The sequence below is a fragment of the Panicum virgatum genome, chromosome 7K (genome assembly GCF_016808335.1).
Source record: "Panicum virgatum strain AP13 chromosome 7K, P.virgatum_v5, whole genome shotgun sequence".
Lineage (NCBI taxonomy): Eukaryota > Viridiplantae > Streptophyta > Magnoliopsida > Poales > Poaceae > Panicum > Panicum virgatum.
This window is the reverse complement of record NC_053142.1, coordinates 32,068,147-32,083,874: the sequence shown is the minus strand read 5'-3', so window position 1 is coordinate 32,083,874 and position 15,728 is coordinate 32,068,147. Positions and strand designations below refer to the sequence as shown.

General features: G+C 44.8%; 2 protein-coding genes across 2 annotated transcripts; both read right to left on the bottom strand.

Moving 5' to 3' along the window:
• Window positions 1-4,742: 4,742 nt before the first annotated feature.
• Window positions 4,743-8,570, bottom strand: LOC120643030. Its single transcript, XM_039919569.1, has 4 exons — window positions 8,046-8,570; window positions 6,872-7,952; window positions 5,225-5,785; window positions 4,743-5,124 (listed from the first exon to the last, which is right to left on the bottom strand). The coding sequence occupies exons 1-4, from the start codon at window positions 8,507-8,509 to the stop codon at window positions 5,020-5,022; spliced, it is 2,211 nt and encodes a 736-aa protein (XP_039775503.1). The 5' UTR covers window positions 8,510-8,570; the 3' UTR covers window positions 4,743-5,019.
• A 2,309-nt stretch (window positions 8,571-10,879) lies between these two features.
• On the bottom strand, window positions 10,880-14,922 carry LOC120640983 (ubiquitin carboxyl-terminal hydrolase 27-like). The gene is made up of 11 exons (XM_039916926.1): window positions 14,629-14,922; window positions 13,800-14,054; window positions 13,586-13,709; window positions 13,170-13,270; window positions 12,858-13,085; window positions 12,467-12,535; window positions 12,210-12,341; window positions 11,943-12,077; window positions 11,796-11,858; window positions 11,523-11,714; window positions 10,880-11,435 (listed from the first exon to the last, which is right to left on the bottom strand). Exons 2-11 carry the CDS (start codon window positions 14,043-14,045, stop codon window positions 11,136-11,138), a joined length of 1,590 nt encoding a protein of 529 aa, XP_039772860.1. The 5' UTR covers window positions 14,046-14,054; window positions 14,629-14,922; the 3' UTR covers window positions 10,880-11,135.
• Between the last annotated feature and the right edge of the window lie 806 nt (window positions 14,923-15,728).

Here is a 15,728-nt window from a genome sequence, read left to right as displayed (position 1 = left end):
TTCCTTTTCTGTTTCGCAACCTTCCTCAGCTTCGCACAGCATCTGACCAAGATCATCTTCTACAACATATCCTTCAGTATCTTCTTCAGGCTCACCCATTGCAGTGTCATTGAAAAAGGAATTATAATTGGCTGCAAAGTCAGGAATCCTGTCCTCTTCTTCTACATTATTATCCAGCACAATTCCTCTTTCGCCATGCTTGGTCCAAACATAGTAGTTCGGCATGAAACCACTATTGAACAAGTGACTATGGATGGTTCTTGATGATGAGTAATCCTTCTCATTCTTACAGAATTTGCATGGACAACGAACGAAACCGCCATACTTGTGTTTCTCGGCCGCTTCTATGAATTCATGCACGTCATTCATGAACTCCTTTGAACGCCGGTCGGCCATGTACATCTATTGCCAACTCATCCGGGTCCACAATACATTTATATACATCATTGTACTGTACAAATAGTTCATTCATACTACTAATTTATAACAATATATTTATATAATTGATAATGCATATAACTATAATAAATAGATGCTATTCACTTATCAAATAAATTGAAAAAACATATAAATACAATAATTTGATAGTATTCAAATATCAAATAAATTGATAACGTATATAACTACAATAAAATGCTACAAATAAAAATAATTATCACATATATAAACTAAATCAAGTAATAACTATTTCTAAAAATTAATTGCTAAGTTATAAAGAAAAATAACTAACCTTTTTTTTCAAAAAAAACAAAAATTCGCCTCCCCTCACCCCACTCAGCTGCCATGAACAGTGAGTTCACGGCAGCTTGAGAGGGGGAGGGACTGGAGTATTTATAGGCTCGGGCCAAAGGCACCGGTTGATTTCAATGACCCGGTGCTAAAATTAATTCAATAGAACCGGGTCAAGGCACCAACCGGTGCCTTAGGTCCGAGCTCCTGGCAGCTGCCACGTTTCATTTCCATAGGAACCAGTTATTCCTATAAACCGGTGCCTTTAGCGCCGCCTTCATTTGGTACCGGGTGGTGGTTCAGACCGGTTCCTATGGTGACGCATTGGAACCGGTTGGTACCACCACCCGGTGCCAATTTCCCTCCACTAGATCGTCGATGGTACGGTATCGGTTGCAACAGCAGTTGATACCTTTGGCCAGGACCGATAGCCCGTTTTCTAGTAGATCTCGTCTCGTGTGCTCGACGACCCGGCTGGCTGCTCGCGTCGTCCCTCACCGTGGACCTCATGCCGCCCCTCCTGGATGTCTCCGAGTCCGAGACGGGACGTGGTGTGGGCAGGGTTAAAAAAACCGGCCGGAACCGGTCCGGTTACCGCGGTTACCGGTCTTACCGGCCCGGACCAGTTCCGGTATCGGGCGGTTAGAAACCGGCCCAAATTCAAATTTTAAATTTGAATTCTAAAAAATGGAAAAATCCCAAAAAATTCCTAAAAATACTTCAAGGTGCGACAAATCTAATGGTGTCAAATTTTCTCAAAAATTCGTTCATTTAGTATAGTTTGTGGGGATTTGAAGTTAAATCAAAAAAGAAAAAGAAAAAAATGGGCCGGCCCATTAAGACCCACCAGTCAAACCGGTCAAATCGGCCGGTAAACCGGTAAAACCGGTTGGTAAACCGGTCAAACCGGTTGCACGGGAGCTTTTAAATTTGGATTTGAATTCAAACCGGTCAAACCGACCGGTAAACCGGTAAACCGGTCGGAACATGTTGCACGGGAGCTTTTAAATTTATTTGAATTTGGATTTGAATTCAACCAGCTTCCAATGGTTATCGGTCCAACCGGTCCGGTAAACCGGAACCGGTGGCCGGCGGTTTCGGTTAACCGGTCGGGAAAAAAAACGTTGGGTGTGGGAGCTAGCGTATTGTCCGAGTCCGCGGACCCAGGGCGGTTCACCTTCGACTCGTCGCCGGTGTTCGATCCCCGTCGGGAGGAGCGCGTAGACGTGCGGTCGTCGCCAGCGCGGCCGCAGAACGCGTCCCCGCCCACGTGCCGGGCACTTTATCTTTTTTTTTCTTTCTGCTTCTTCAGTGGGCCGGGCCGGATAAAAGCGGGCCTCTGTGGGCCATGGCAATGCTACCCGCTTCCCGTTTCCACCTTTCCTCCCGGCGCGACGCGGCCAACTCCACGCCTGATAAAAACCGCTGTCCTACGCCGCGGCTCCCGCTGTGACGACACGCCGAAATTCCGCGCCGCAATAGTGCCGCACGGACAACCGAGAGCTCGTCTCCCCTCCTCAAAACACCACCGCGCGAGCCTCCTGGCCTACCGAACAGAGCACACACGGGTCCCCTCCGGTGACCACACGCCGTGCGGCACGCCACGGCCAGCGATACTCTGATAAAAAAGGTTGTTGTGCCTCGCTGTGGACTAGCAAGCGCCCAGAGAAAAACTTGCCCCTGCACCACCGCCCCGCCAAGCTGCGGGCGTGGTGTGGCAAGTTTTAGGGCAGCTACCACACAGGCACAAAATTATCAGTCACCAGAGCCGGCGGCATACGACACGTATGCCTGCACCTTTTTTTTTTACTTACTTGAAGATTTTGATTTGCAAAGATTTTACACTCGAAAAATAACTGGCAACGGAAAGCCTATGACACATGCACCTGCATTTTCCTTATACGTGAAAAAAATATTTTTATATCAAAAGATCATGCTGCCCTCTAAGCTTCAAAAGCCTCCGGTACTCAAAACATTTTCCTAGAGGCTTCACATAATCTGGGAAGTACTACTAAATGAGCCCACTATAGCCCAATTCATATGTTTGTCCATCTACTTTCTTTTACCGGCTCTATTCTTTCATTAGCAGGGTCTGTTGATAGCGAGGCGCCAGTGATGATTTCGTCAATCTCGATGATCACCTGGCTCAATCTCTCAGGGGTACTCATAGGGATAGAGTTATGTGTGTATTCACAATAGTGAGTGTGCGTGCGTTTGTACCATGTTTTGCAAAAAAAAAAGTAATATAAAGAGCATGCTTGGTTGTCTTCCAATTTTCGCTCAACTATATCAAAGCATCAATATTCTTAAAAGTTGGCACATCAATATTTGTAGTCAAAATCATAGCAAGTTATTAGAAACTTCTTAAAACCTTAGAAGAGGGGAAAATATAGGCCCCGTTTGGATCCGACGACTAAACTTCAATTCCCATCACAATCACATCAGGTGTTTCGACACCAGTTAGTAGTAAATATAGAGTAATTACAAAAACTAATTGCATAAATGGAGACTAATTCGCTTGATGAATCCATTGAGCCTAATTAGTCCATGTTTTGATAATGTTGTGCTATAATAAATATATGCTAATGATAGATTAGTTAAGCTCGTAAGTTCCCACTTATGCAATTAGTTTTATAGGTACGCATGTTTAGTCCCTAATTGGTATCCAAATATCCAATGTAACCCGGACTAAAAATTAGTCCCTGGATGCAAATAACTCCATATATTGGCATATTTTGTCACTAACCAAGTGATTACCTAAACTTTCTTGCCATGACTTTGGCATGTTTTGATTTTGGCAAATCAATGATATTAGCTTGGTATGATTTTGGCTAAATAAAAAATGAAATCCGACTAAGCATGCTTTAAGCGTCGTCTTCTTCCTTGATTCCTTTTCTCGATAAAATCATTCGGTTTAATTACCCTCGTCCCCACACCACTTCCTTCGCAGTCTCTAGCGCTTCATACCATTGGATCTCATGTCCATCGATCCGCTACAGGGTGATGACAAGCTGCTGCTATCACCAGCCTCCAACGACGACCTGCGGCTCCGGCTGCACCAACGCTGCTCCGCCATACTGCCACCTATATCGCCGGTCTAGCTGCTGTTGTGACTTGTGACCCTGTGGTCATGAAGCCGTACCGAAATTCAGCTAGTGTTTTCTGAAAATTCTTGTAAGGGTATAGAGCTGTGGACCTTGCACACAGTTGATTCAAGCCATCAGGTTGCTGTTGTGACAATGAAGCCATACTAAAATTCAGCTAGCGTTTTCTGAAAATTCTAGCAAAGGTATAGACTATAGAGTTTCATACCTTGTGCATAACTGATTCAGCCAGCTTGGTAAAAAAATTTCCATCACCGTCTTCTTCCGATCTATCACTCGTCCACCAATCCAAAGCAAGTCAGCTCAATCCAAGCCGAACCAGATCCAAGGGAGACAGGCAGAACTGTGGCATCCAAGGGAGCAGCCAATGCATTTGCCAATCCACTTCAGCACTTCGCATGCATCGGATTGGAAGATCAGATCACACATTCTCAGTAACACAAGATATATCGTAAGCTTACCTAAGCGCACAACTTAAGATAGAGGGGGAAAATAAAACAGAAACAGCAACGACCGATAAAATCAACAGAAATTATCCAATCAAGCAGCATGTCTCTGCAAACTCCATTAACGACGGGTAAAACCAAACAGGGTTCACAACAAGTTTAACCTCAGACGCCAAAGGATGCTAGCCCAGTTGGTTAGACACTCCGGCGGCACCCCTCAGGTCCTAAGTTCGACTCCCCGTGGGAGCGAATTTTAGGCTGAGGATAAAAAATCCCCTCGCTGACCCCATGTGCCAAAGCACTGGTTGTGAGACTGTCCAGGTCGGCCTGAGGACTCTTACATGGCCCAGGCACAGTTCCCAGAGGTTACGTCTCCCAGTGTCAGGGCGGGGCCAGGGTTCGGGGATTTTCTCGGTCGGGAAAGCCGAGGCTTCTTCTTAAATTAATACCGGTGGGGCGGTCTTTTCCCACCCGGCCGAGTTTTTTTAAGTTTAACCTCATACGACAACAGAGAATACTTAGTATACGGTACCATACCAACCAGATTCTTTGCGAAATAAGAAATAGTTCGACGACGAAACTTGACACACAACACGAAAGTTAATGAGATTCCGATCCTTCTCATCGGAATCCTCATCGGTAGAAGCGAAGCGACGGCAGCAGCAGTTCATCCATCAGCTGATCCAGGGAGAGAGCCGACTCCGAGCGATTTATTCGGCGAGCAGGAGCGTCGATCGATCTCAGTAGCCGACGGCGTGCAGCATCTCCGCCACCGCTAGCTTGTACCTCTCCTCAACCGTCATGTTCTCCGGGAGCATGGGCGGCGGCGGCGCCGCCGTGTTGATCTGCAGGGTCCAAGCACCATTTCATTAGGATCGCAAAAGAAACCCACCAGGTGGTGGTGATGTCGCGAGTGCGCTTCGTTTGATCGATCGATCGACTCACGCGCGCCTGGATGAAGAACATCTTCTGGGTCGGGCTGGACGAGACGGTGGCGGCCACGACGTGGATGCGGTGCCTCTCCAGCACGTAGAACAGCCGGGTCAGCAGGCCCGGGTGCCGCGGGGTGCACAGGTTGATGAAGGCGTTGTCGCCGGCCACGCACACCACGATGTTTGGCGACGACCACGTTTGGATCGGCGGCGAGCGCGGGGGCGCCGGCGGGAGCGGCGGGGCCGGCGCGGGCACCGCGCCGTCGGAGGCGGTGCCCGCCCCGTAGACCACCGCGGTCGCCGCGGCCTTGAGCTCGGCCATGAGCGCCTCCTGCGCGTTCCAGCTCTGGACCATGTCCGCCAGGACCGACTCCCTCGTCGCGGCCGCCGCCTGCGCCGGCGCCGGCGCCGGCGGCAGCGCGGACGACGCCGCGGCGCCGCTGCTGCTGCCGGCGCCCGCCGCAGCCTGCTGCGCGCGCATGCGCTCCTGCTTCTGCTTCTCCAGCCTCTCGACGGTGCCTTCCAGACTCTTGATGTAGGTCACTGCCTCCCCCACTATAGTGGCCTTGTCAGCCTGCAACATCAAATTTAGAAAAAGGCAAAGCAAGGTAATGTTCATTCCTAAGCACGGCTTTGACAATTTTGACCTCAACACGATCCTTTTCATATGTTCCATCAACATGAATATTTCAAACTTCACATGGAGAACAAGTAACAATATATACCATGTCCATAAGATGCTTAAATCGATTTGAGGTACTGTAGCACTATAGCAGTCATATCACAGTTGCAAGGTTTTAAGAACTATTCTGGATCCTCTTAATGAAATAAGTGCTCAGGGAAAAAATGTTTTAAGAATAAGAACTACGGTCAAGCGTCACCAGAAAAATAATATTCAAATTAGAGCAAATGTCTGGATCAAATCATAACACGTTATGTACCTACCTAATTCCAAATGCAAATGCAAATTCATTGTATCCTTTGTTTGAACTCATCAAATATATATGAAGCAATACAAAATTCTGAGCTATTTTTCTTCTACCATTTTCCATTTATAACTATGCACTACGAATACAAATAAAGGATTACTGCAATCAGGACATAATACCAATTAGAAATGAGAACTTTTACAATGATTGAAAAAATAAGAGCCGTCCATCTAATAGAATCGTACGGTGGTCAAGGTAGAAAGTATCTAAACTGAAGTACCTGGTGGTATAAAAATATGGGACCAAATACCAAAAATGGGACCGAATACTAATTTAACTTAGTTTTTGTAAATACCTTTCATTGATCAACAGCCAAAAATTTTTTAAGGCAAAAGTACATGAAAGAACCCATTGGTACTTTACAATCATTGTAACAAAACTCGTTAGAAACATGCATAGACCACTCATCATTTTCTCATACCTTTCTTGTTCTAATTCATTCATCTGCTAAAATAGCATACGATTCCACTGCACTTTTATATGCACCAAATGAAAGATTAGGATAAAGTGGGTCCAAGTCAAATAAAATTAACCAAAAACACTCACAAAAGGCAAAGTATGTATGGATAAAAAGATTTACCAATACAGCAAAAGCAAATTGTAGCTAAGCGTGCACACATCCCCCCTACATGGAAACGAAGAAATGGAAGCAACCGTGCACGCGTACTGACCTTTTCGGGGAGCTGGGGGAGAAGCGCGTGCAGGGTGCTGAACATGTTCTTCATCTTCTTCCTCCGCTCCTTCTCCGTCCAGATGTGCAATGCCTGGTCCTTCTTCGTCGCCGCGACACCTTTCCCCTTCCCTTTGCATCCACCTGTGACTTCGTCGGCGGCGACAGCTGCGGGAGCATCCTTGACGGCGTCGTCATCGGAGCCGCCACCATCAGACGTCGACTTGTTGCTGGTTTTGGACAGGGCACCACCGCTGCTACCAGTTGCTGCGACGCTCTCGCCGCCTTCTCCTCCGGCCACATCGCTCTCACCCTCGTCCTTGGTGGTGCTGTCACCATTACCAGCCGCTGCTGGGTCAGCAAGCTTGTCCTCGCCGGCATGGGGCGGCGGTGCTTGGATGGCGAGCTTGGATGCGGCGGTGTTGTCGTCGTCGCCGGCATCAAGCACCTCTACCCTTGCAAGCACGGACATGGAGTTGTTGTCATCGTCGGCATGAGGCACCGACTGGATGGCGAGCTTGGACGCGGCGTTGTCACCCTCGCCGGCATGGTGCCCCGGCGGAGTAGCGAGCTTGGATTTGGAGTTACTGTCCTCCTCAACATGGGGCGCTGCTTGGATGGCAAGCTTGGACACGATGTCGTCGCCCTCGCCGGCATGGATCGCCGCCGCCTGGACGACTTGCTTGGACACGGCGGTGTTGCCCTCGTCGGCATGGACGATCACTGCCTGGACGGCGAGCTTGGATGCGATGTCGTCGTTGCCCTCGCCGGCACGAGGCAGCACCGGTGTGGAGAGCTTGGACCAGGCGTTGCTGTCCTCCCCAGTATCGGGCACCGCTTGGATGGCAAGCTTGGACCCGGCCTTGTCATCCTTGCCGGCGTTGATGTCCTTGTCCTCGCCGGCATGGAGCGCCGACTGACTTGCGAGCTTGGATCCGGAGTCGCCGTCGTCGTCGTTCTCTCCGGCGTACAGCAGTGCCGGCGGGCTATCGACCTTGATGAACCCGGCATCAGCGTTGCTGTCCATGCTGACATGGAGCTTTGTGGGGCCGTCCATCTTGGACCCGGCGTCGTCACCCTCTCTAGCAAAGAGCACCACCGGGCAGGTCAGCATGGATCTACTGGTGTTGATGCCCTCATCAGCATGGGGCGCCGTCTGGATGGCGAGCTCGTACCTGGTTTCGTTGTCCTCGCCGGCATGGAGCACCACCGGGCTGGCGAGCTGCTTGGACCCGTCGATGGTGTCCTCGAGCTCGCCGGCATGGAGCATCGCCGCCGGGATTGCGATCATCTTGGACTCGGTGTTGTTGAGCTCGCCGGGATGGAGCATCGCAGGGCTAGCGAGCTCGGATCCGGCGTTGCTTCCCTTGCCGGCATCAAGTACCGCCGGGCCGGCGTTCTTGGACTCGGTGGTGTTGTCCTCACCGTCACCGGCATGGAGCACCGCCAGGCTGCTGGCTGGCTTAGACCCAGCCCCAGCGTTGCTGATCTCGCCGGCCAGCTTGCTGACGGAGCTGGAGTTGCTGGACGACCTCACGATCGCCAGCCCATCAAAGGCAGGTGTGCTCCCATGGGGGGCAGCGGCGTGATCATGGCTCCGGTCGGCTTCATGGGGCAGGTTTGCACCTTCCTGAGCCATGCTCAGTGGTACAAAGAAGAGGAGAGGAGGGTGTGGATGGGGAGAGTTGTGATGGAGAACTCTTGACTCATATACTGCAAAATAGCTACAAGAGCACAAGAGAATTCAGACACTTTGCAGTTCGCATATATAGGAAAAGTTCTACACTCTAGCAACAGCATTTTTTAGCAGTTTCTGTGCTTCGCCATTAAGGTTGCAGATAGTATAGAGCGGCGCTTATTATAGTAGAGATTCCATTAGCGTTTAACGATATAGCGCGATATATCGGATGATAAAATTTAAAAATAATATTATTACCATCGAATTACATTACTGTGATTTTGCGTAGTTTGAATTCTTAGTGAAGACAAAAATACACATGAAGCTTGAAATCAAGGTTATTTTCAAATGATATGTCTTTCTGTATGAAAATTGGTTATTTACAATGTACAATGATCCTTGTTAAGTATTTGTGGCTTAGTGGTTACATCTACTCTGCCGAGCTATTGGAATTGGCTGGAATTTTCTAACCAAGAGGGGATGGGCTATGGGGAGTTTTGATGTAATGCAACATTAACCATAAAAGTAGAGAAAAATGGTTTTTGTAATTCAACCTCAGTCTAAGATAACAATGCATCAACTCAAAGTAATAATAACTCCATTTGCAGGAAAGGAAAATGTCTGTTCAAAGGAATTTCTATTTGAAAATACACTACAAAATCATGTTCACATTCCCATAATAAAAGCAATCGTCTGAGGTGTTCCAAATTCCACTGACCAGAATAGAAGAAATTCATCAAGATGGTAGGCAAACTGACACATGCATGGCAATATTGCCGGTGAAGCACACAACTTGTCCATCGAGTAAATTAATTGTATGCACTTCCTTTCAAGTCAATTACTCCACTAACACCACTTCCGTTGATACAGAAATCCAAGTGTTGTAAAAGGCTAAAAGGGTTTACATGGCTTATTTTTATGGATTGTCTGAACACTAAAAATATCCAAAAAGAAAGAAAGACACAATTCAGGTGAAAATTACAACTGTGTTGTGTAACTTCTATTTGGAGTTTCATAGGATCACTCACTTGTTCAGCATAATTCAGCAAAACAAGACCAATTTCAGTAATATCTCCTTGATGGAAGTCTTTGCAATTGTAGCATGGCAGATCTGAAAAGCAAAAAACTGTCTATCCTTTTGAATGAACAAGGCCATCCTTTAAGCAGTGGAAATCCATCTTTATTTACAATGTAAATCTTCACTTGTAGCTATGGTAGGTGGTGAGCCTCTTGTACATTCTTCTGTTTATTTTTTTTTATCATGGTTTCTAAACATGCCTTGTACTCCTTTTTATTAACGTACCATACGTCCACACCACTGTAGTGGTTTGCCCAGTTTTACTCCCCTCTAAAAGAAAGTAACAACACTCGAGTGGTGAATAATTCTAACTCGAGCCATGATCCTACTAATCACAAACAAGGGGTAGCACGCACTAAATAGTTCCATAATAAACACGAAACTTCTGATTCACCAAATTCCTAATGCAAAGAATGATCTCCCTACATGTATGACAATCCTTATTCAAGTTATGTTCCATCTCAATATCTTCATCTTTGATTCTTGGAAGATGAGGATTTTTTTTTGAGATTAAGGAAGATGAGGATGAGGAGTGTGCTTCCTCAACTTGAATCAATCCATACATGTATGACAATCAGGCCGGGGATCTATTGGGACTGGGCCAAAATGGCCAAAAACCCGGCCCAAACACAAACTTGACAAATATCGGCAATATATCGTTCTTGGGGTCACGACGAAATATCGTGCTAAGCGGCACGATATTCTTGTATTGATTAGTTTCCTGCCATATCACTGCTGATAAATCCCTGCTATTTAATTGCAAGCTGACTCACCAAACAATTGGCAGGTAACAAGGGAAACAGCTAAAAATGATCTAATGAATGAATGATAACTTTGGAAGCGTAGTGTAAAGAGCTGCTAAAACACTTCCCTTGCAGCAGGGTTGCAGTTTTCCATCTCTGGAAACGCCTGCTAACAAAAGGAGAGATTAAAGACCTTTCAAAAAAAGGAGAGATTAAAGGGAGAGCCATGACAAAAGTATAGCTGCTTATCATTTGGCTTGATTATACAGCTGGCCATCCTGATAAACATCAACCTTTGTTGTTTTCCACTGAAACTGCATTTGGCTTCTTATATGCTGCTACTATATTTTCTCCCCATTAAATGCTCTTTCATGCTGCTGGTGAAAGAAAACCGCTACAGAAATGCTGCTGCTGTTTTTCTTTTTTCTTTAAAGGCTCTTTACAAGCCTTTAATGCTGTCTGATGCTTGTGATTTGTGAAAGGGAACCACTACAGAAAGACTGCTACAGATGAAACAAAGGATGACTCAGTTGATTCAAAGATTTTATCGCTACTGGAACAAAATTCGTGCAATCTGCGGATTGCTGCGTACAATAGTACAAAACAGTGAAGGCCTAATTTTTATTCTCTCGTTTGAGCAAAGAAAAACCCAACCAACTCTTGACAACAATCCGCAGCTCTTACTTTCGTACCATGGTATGTTTGCAACTTAATAAGCTGCTACACTTACTTTCGTACCATGGTATGTTTGCAACTTAATAAGCTGCTACACTCTTTCATAGAAAAGAAGGGTGGCCTCCGCACCCAAAACATCATCCTCTGAAACTTCTGATACGTGACCATCTGAAATGTAAAACCACCGTTTGCCAAGACCTGCAAGAGGTTGCCCTGGATCCTCAGGATCAGGATTTGATGCAATTCTCCTGTAAACTGCATAGTGCCCTCCTCCGCATTTCCCGTAGTGCTCCACGACGGCTGAAAGACCGTATAACTTGCTCCTTGATGGTGATGGTGATGGTGATGGCTGCAGTGATGATGATGAACTACTAGCCACATCAACATTTGTCTGAAAATCACAAGTGGTCAGATTGTTACCGCCAACTTACATGTGATCAGTTACCAAAATGTTAAAAGTAGAGTAACCAAAACCAACCACGTGAATTGAGTTCCCTCCAGTAGGTATTAGATTCAAGCTCATCTGCATATTCAGTTGTCGGTATAGATGGAGAGCTTGCTGGCCATCTCTTTGCACGTTCATTGCCAAAGGTCCAGGCCCTCGCCCAATGCTCGATGCACCTCCCGCAAATGGGGATAGATTGAGAAGTAAAGGAAAAGAAATATGTCCCTGCAATCGAAGTACTCATTCAGTAAACAATCTATATTGCGTGAGAGAGTTTCCATGTTTGACATATAGCATGGCTCCTACCTGATGTTTGATGGGCTCACCATCAGGACTAACTGAAGCACGTAGCAAATGAATGCACAAAATCTGGAAGAGGACATCAACACTGGAGGTGTCATGTAATGTAAGATAGTTCATGTAAATCTCAGTGAGTACTTCAATTGTGGATACCTTCGGACATTGAACGATAACCAACTGCTTTGTTGCTCGTGAAGGTGATGAACATGGTATTTCCTCTGGGGAAAATATACCCCTGCAACTGCAAGTGCCATAGTCGACACAGGTGTTAAGTTTGCTAACTTTTTCCTGTAATAGTTATCAATAAGTTGTCATGCCCAACATAGTAAAGTGAAACTTCATAACAAAAAACATGGGTTCAATAGAATTTCCAGTGCACTGATAATTAAAAGATAAAAGAAATCAGTAAAACATAATTACCTCATCAGCTTCTGATTTGAGAGATAGATACTTGGCAGCAGTAATATGCCAACAACGATCACAACGATAATTGTCAAGATGTTCCACCACAGTGAAGTACTTTAGGCAATCCACCAAACTACACCCACTGGTCTAGCATCATGGCATGGGATTTAAAAGGAACAAAAGTAATATTAATGAGCATGAAATGCACAGCGAATGAATAAAAAAACTCTTGACGCATGTAATGAAATTTTAGGAAGGTTCACCAGACATACAATATCTCCATTTGTATTAAGCACTGGTGAGAGAGGCAGGCATTGGAAATTCTGGAAGTCCAACGATAGCTGTGTGAAACAAGGGCAGAACATTAAAATTACCAAAAAATGAGTATTTATTATTTGAGTTAATAGTTAAATGTAAGGAATTATTAAAATTGGAAGTACAAAAACAACACCAGTAGTTTTGTTATCAACATTGCTTCCATAATATTTTTTCATTAACATTTACTGCAGATAGCTAGAAAAAGGGTGTGCATTACAGCATTAGAGATCATGTCAATGTCTACTTATCTAAGGGCAGAGGGAATAAAACATATTCAGCTAAGAAAAAACAAGAGTAGATGACAGGTTTATAAGCCACACTTTAATAAGAAGCATAGGAGTCTACCACAGATGAACAGTTTCTGCAAGATAATATGCTGCCGATTGTCCCATCAAATGGGCCAAATAGATTTTGTTTCCAGCGCTTGCATTCAGTCTGGTTACCTTCCCTTTGCTTGTATACTTTAGAGTGAGACAGAGTGATGTCTGCCAGAGAACTCCTATGTGGTACATAACAATGGGAAAATTCATCCCGCAGTGAGATCAAAAGATGAAGAAAAGCTTCTGAAGCATCCTATGAGGAAAAGTAGTTATCATGATGACTGCACATTTAATACAAAAATATAATATCTAAAGAAGATGGAAGTAAATATCTTGCCTGCTGTCTGGTCAAACTGAAGTGACTAACATAGAAACTCAAAGCATGCATTACTCCATGTGGATTCAATACAATTCTTTCATCTCGAACTATGCTCAAGTCTGCAACATGCAAAGGTCAAGTACAATAACACAAATTCATGAGCAAGTAGCCAAAAGGAGTTTATAACCAAATGGTGAATGCCAGAATAACAGAGTGCCATACTTTGACATTTTGTAGCACAGGGCTAATTTCAGATGAATAAAACGAAAATAAAAGAAGTATAATTGAATCTTTCTTTATATAAAAGCAAAGGGTCATGTGCTCCAATATGAAAGAGAATGCATTCACCAGCAGTGGAATCTAGAGTTGTCTAGATTTCACTATGGAGATCTCGAAATTGGTAAAAGTTCAATAGTCCAAATAAACAGTATTACCTTGCAAGAGAGAACTTAGAGCAAGAAGAAGAGGCATTCTTTCAGCCTTTTCTTCAGGTAGCAAGCCATCAGTTGCAAGCAGATTATCTAGAAAGGAAACAAAACTATCACAGCTGGCAAGTGCCTGCCAAGTAAATGATGTCTTATTTAGCATTAATCCAGCAGGATATCAGTAGTACACATTGCAGAGTCAATATGAGCATAATATGGTTACCTGCAGGATGACATTAAGAAAGCAATTATTGCCAAGATTTCGTAGACCTCCAGCATAGTATACTCTCCCTGATCCCAAAAATAAATTCCTCGGAGAGACCCATGATATCGATGAACCATTATACAATGCCTTGCATAACCCAGCAACTCCTAGTCCCAAGCCGACAGCAACGGCTGCAAGAGTATAGTGATGCCCATTTACTTCACTAGGAGATACCAGTGGATGGTCACGCATAAACTTCCCCATGATTTGCACCTGAAACAACAGAAATAGTCTTCATCAAATTTGTTAACATACAGAATGATGAAAGAAGACAAGTAATTTGATGCCAGCAGAAATAGAAATTTAGCAAAGATACTCCTTATGCAAGAGGAAAATAAAGGAATCAGAGCCCAGGTATTGATGCGCTACTGCAGCAAGCAAGGCAGGCAAGTGTCAACACACGAATTGAAAAAAAGAAACATAATGTGCAACATCAAGTTAGGAGCAGCAAAATTAACCTGGCACCTTACTCCAGTTCTAAAACTTTTATAGCTCTACAGCACTGAGGAATGTTAGCTGCAAGAGTATTGTCTGCACCCGCACCTCTAAGGTTGGCACAAGTCTTAACCGACCGAAACTGATCTTGCGCGCACAAGAGAAGAGCAGGAACTTAATCCAATCCGTCAACAATGGATGTAGGTCTAGCATTGTTGGGGAGTGTACCACGCAGCTAACTGAGCGGGTAGAACGAAAGATTCGAGTCTGCCTGCTCATCTCAAGCTCACAGAAAACCAGCACACAGAGAGCTCCCCGCGAAGTTCATCCAATCAAGGATAGGGTTACTTACCAAAAAACCTTGGAACAAAGTAATCCAAGTCTGGATGGATCCACGCAAGTCCGGTAAAACAGAATGGGAAGAGGATGGCAACAGTCCAGAGGGGAAAGCTCCTGTCGAAACTCAAAAGATGCCTCGGCTTGTTGGGCCCCGTCGCCGGCGGTGAGTTCGCCGGCGGCGAGGCGCAGCGAGGAAGAAGAGGAGTTCGGAGCGGGGGTGCTCTGGACGAGGCAGGCGGCGGGGGAGGGAGGAAGGGCCGAAGGGGGGGTTCGCGACGGGAGCAGGCGGAGCCGCGGAGGGGGCTCGGCAAAGAAAAGGAAACTATTACGGGTGGTATTGCCGTATTGGTGGGTACTCCCTCTGTCCCAAAAAAAATATATAAATCTTATTTTTTAAGAAGTTAAATAATTTCACATTTAACCAGATTTATACAAAAAAATTACTAATATTTGTATCTCCCAATAGATGTAGTATAGAAATATATTACATAATTAATCTAAAGATACTTATGTTATAACACAAATATTAATACTATTTCATATAAATTTAGTCAAATTTTAAATTGTTTGACTCATCGGGAAGCGAGATTTACATTTTTTTTGGACGGAGGAAGTAAATAACTTATTATAATTCCATGTATAATCTTTCAAAAAAAGAATTCCACATATATGTCCATATCTTGCAGAAGATGTGCTCCAAAACTACAAACCTACTACTTGCACTCCATGAACTTGAAGATGGGATGTTTGGCTAGAAAATTAGTTGGAGCTGATGGAGTTCATCTCCAAAGTCATGACAAATTGACAAACAGGCCCTTCCTTGGCGCAGGAGTTTACTCTTACTTGCGGACTCATGTTGCCTTTTTTTCCAAATAAATCAACCAACGCAAACGAAAAAAAAAGATTATTTTAACGATGATGAAGAGTGAAACATCAAACATAACTAAAAGGATTTCAAAATTTTGATAGCTTTTTTTAGACTAGAAGTTTTGATAGTTCATAATCACATTTGTACCCTAGAACGTGGCGAACAAATTGTTTTTTTCATAATTTTTATCCATAGCTTCTTTTGTAGATGTTCCAACACATTCATTGCGCAGTGGTGACTGTTAG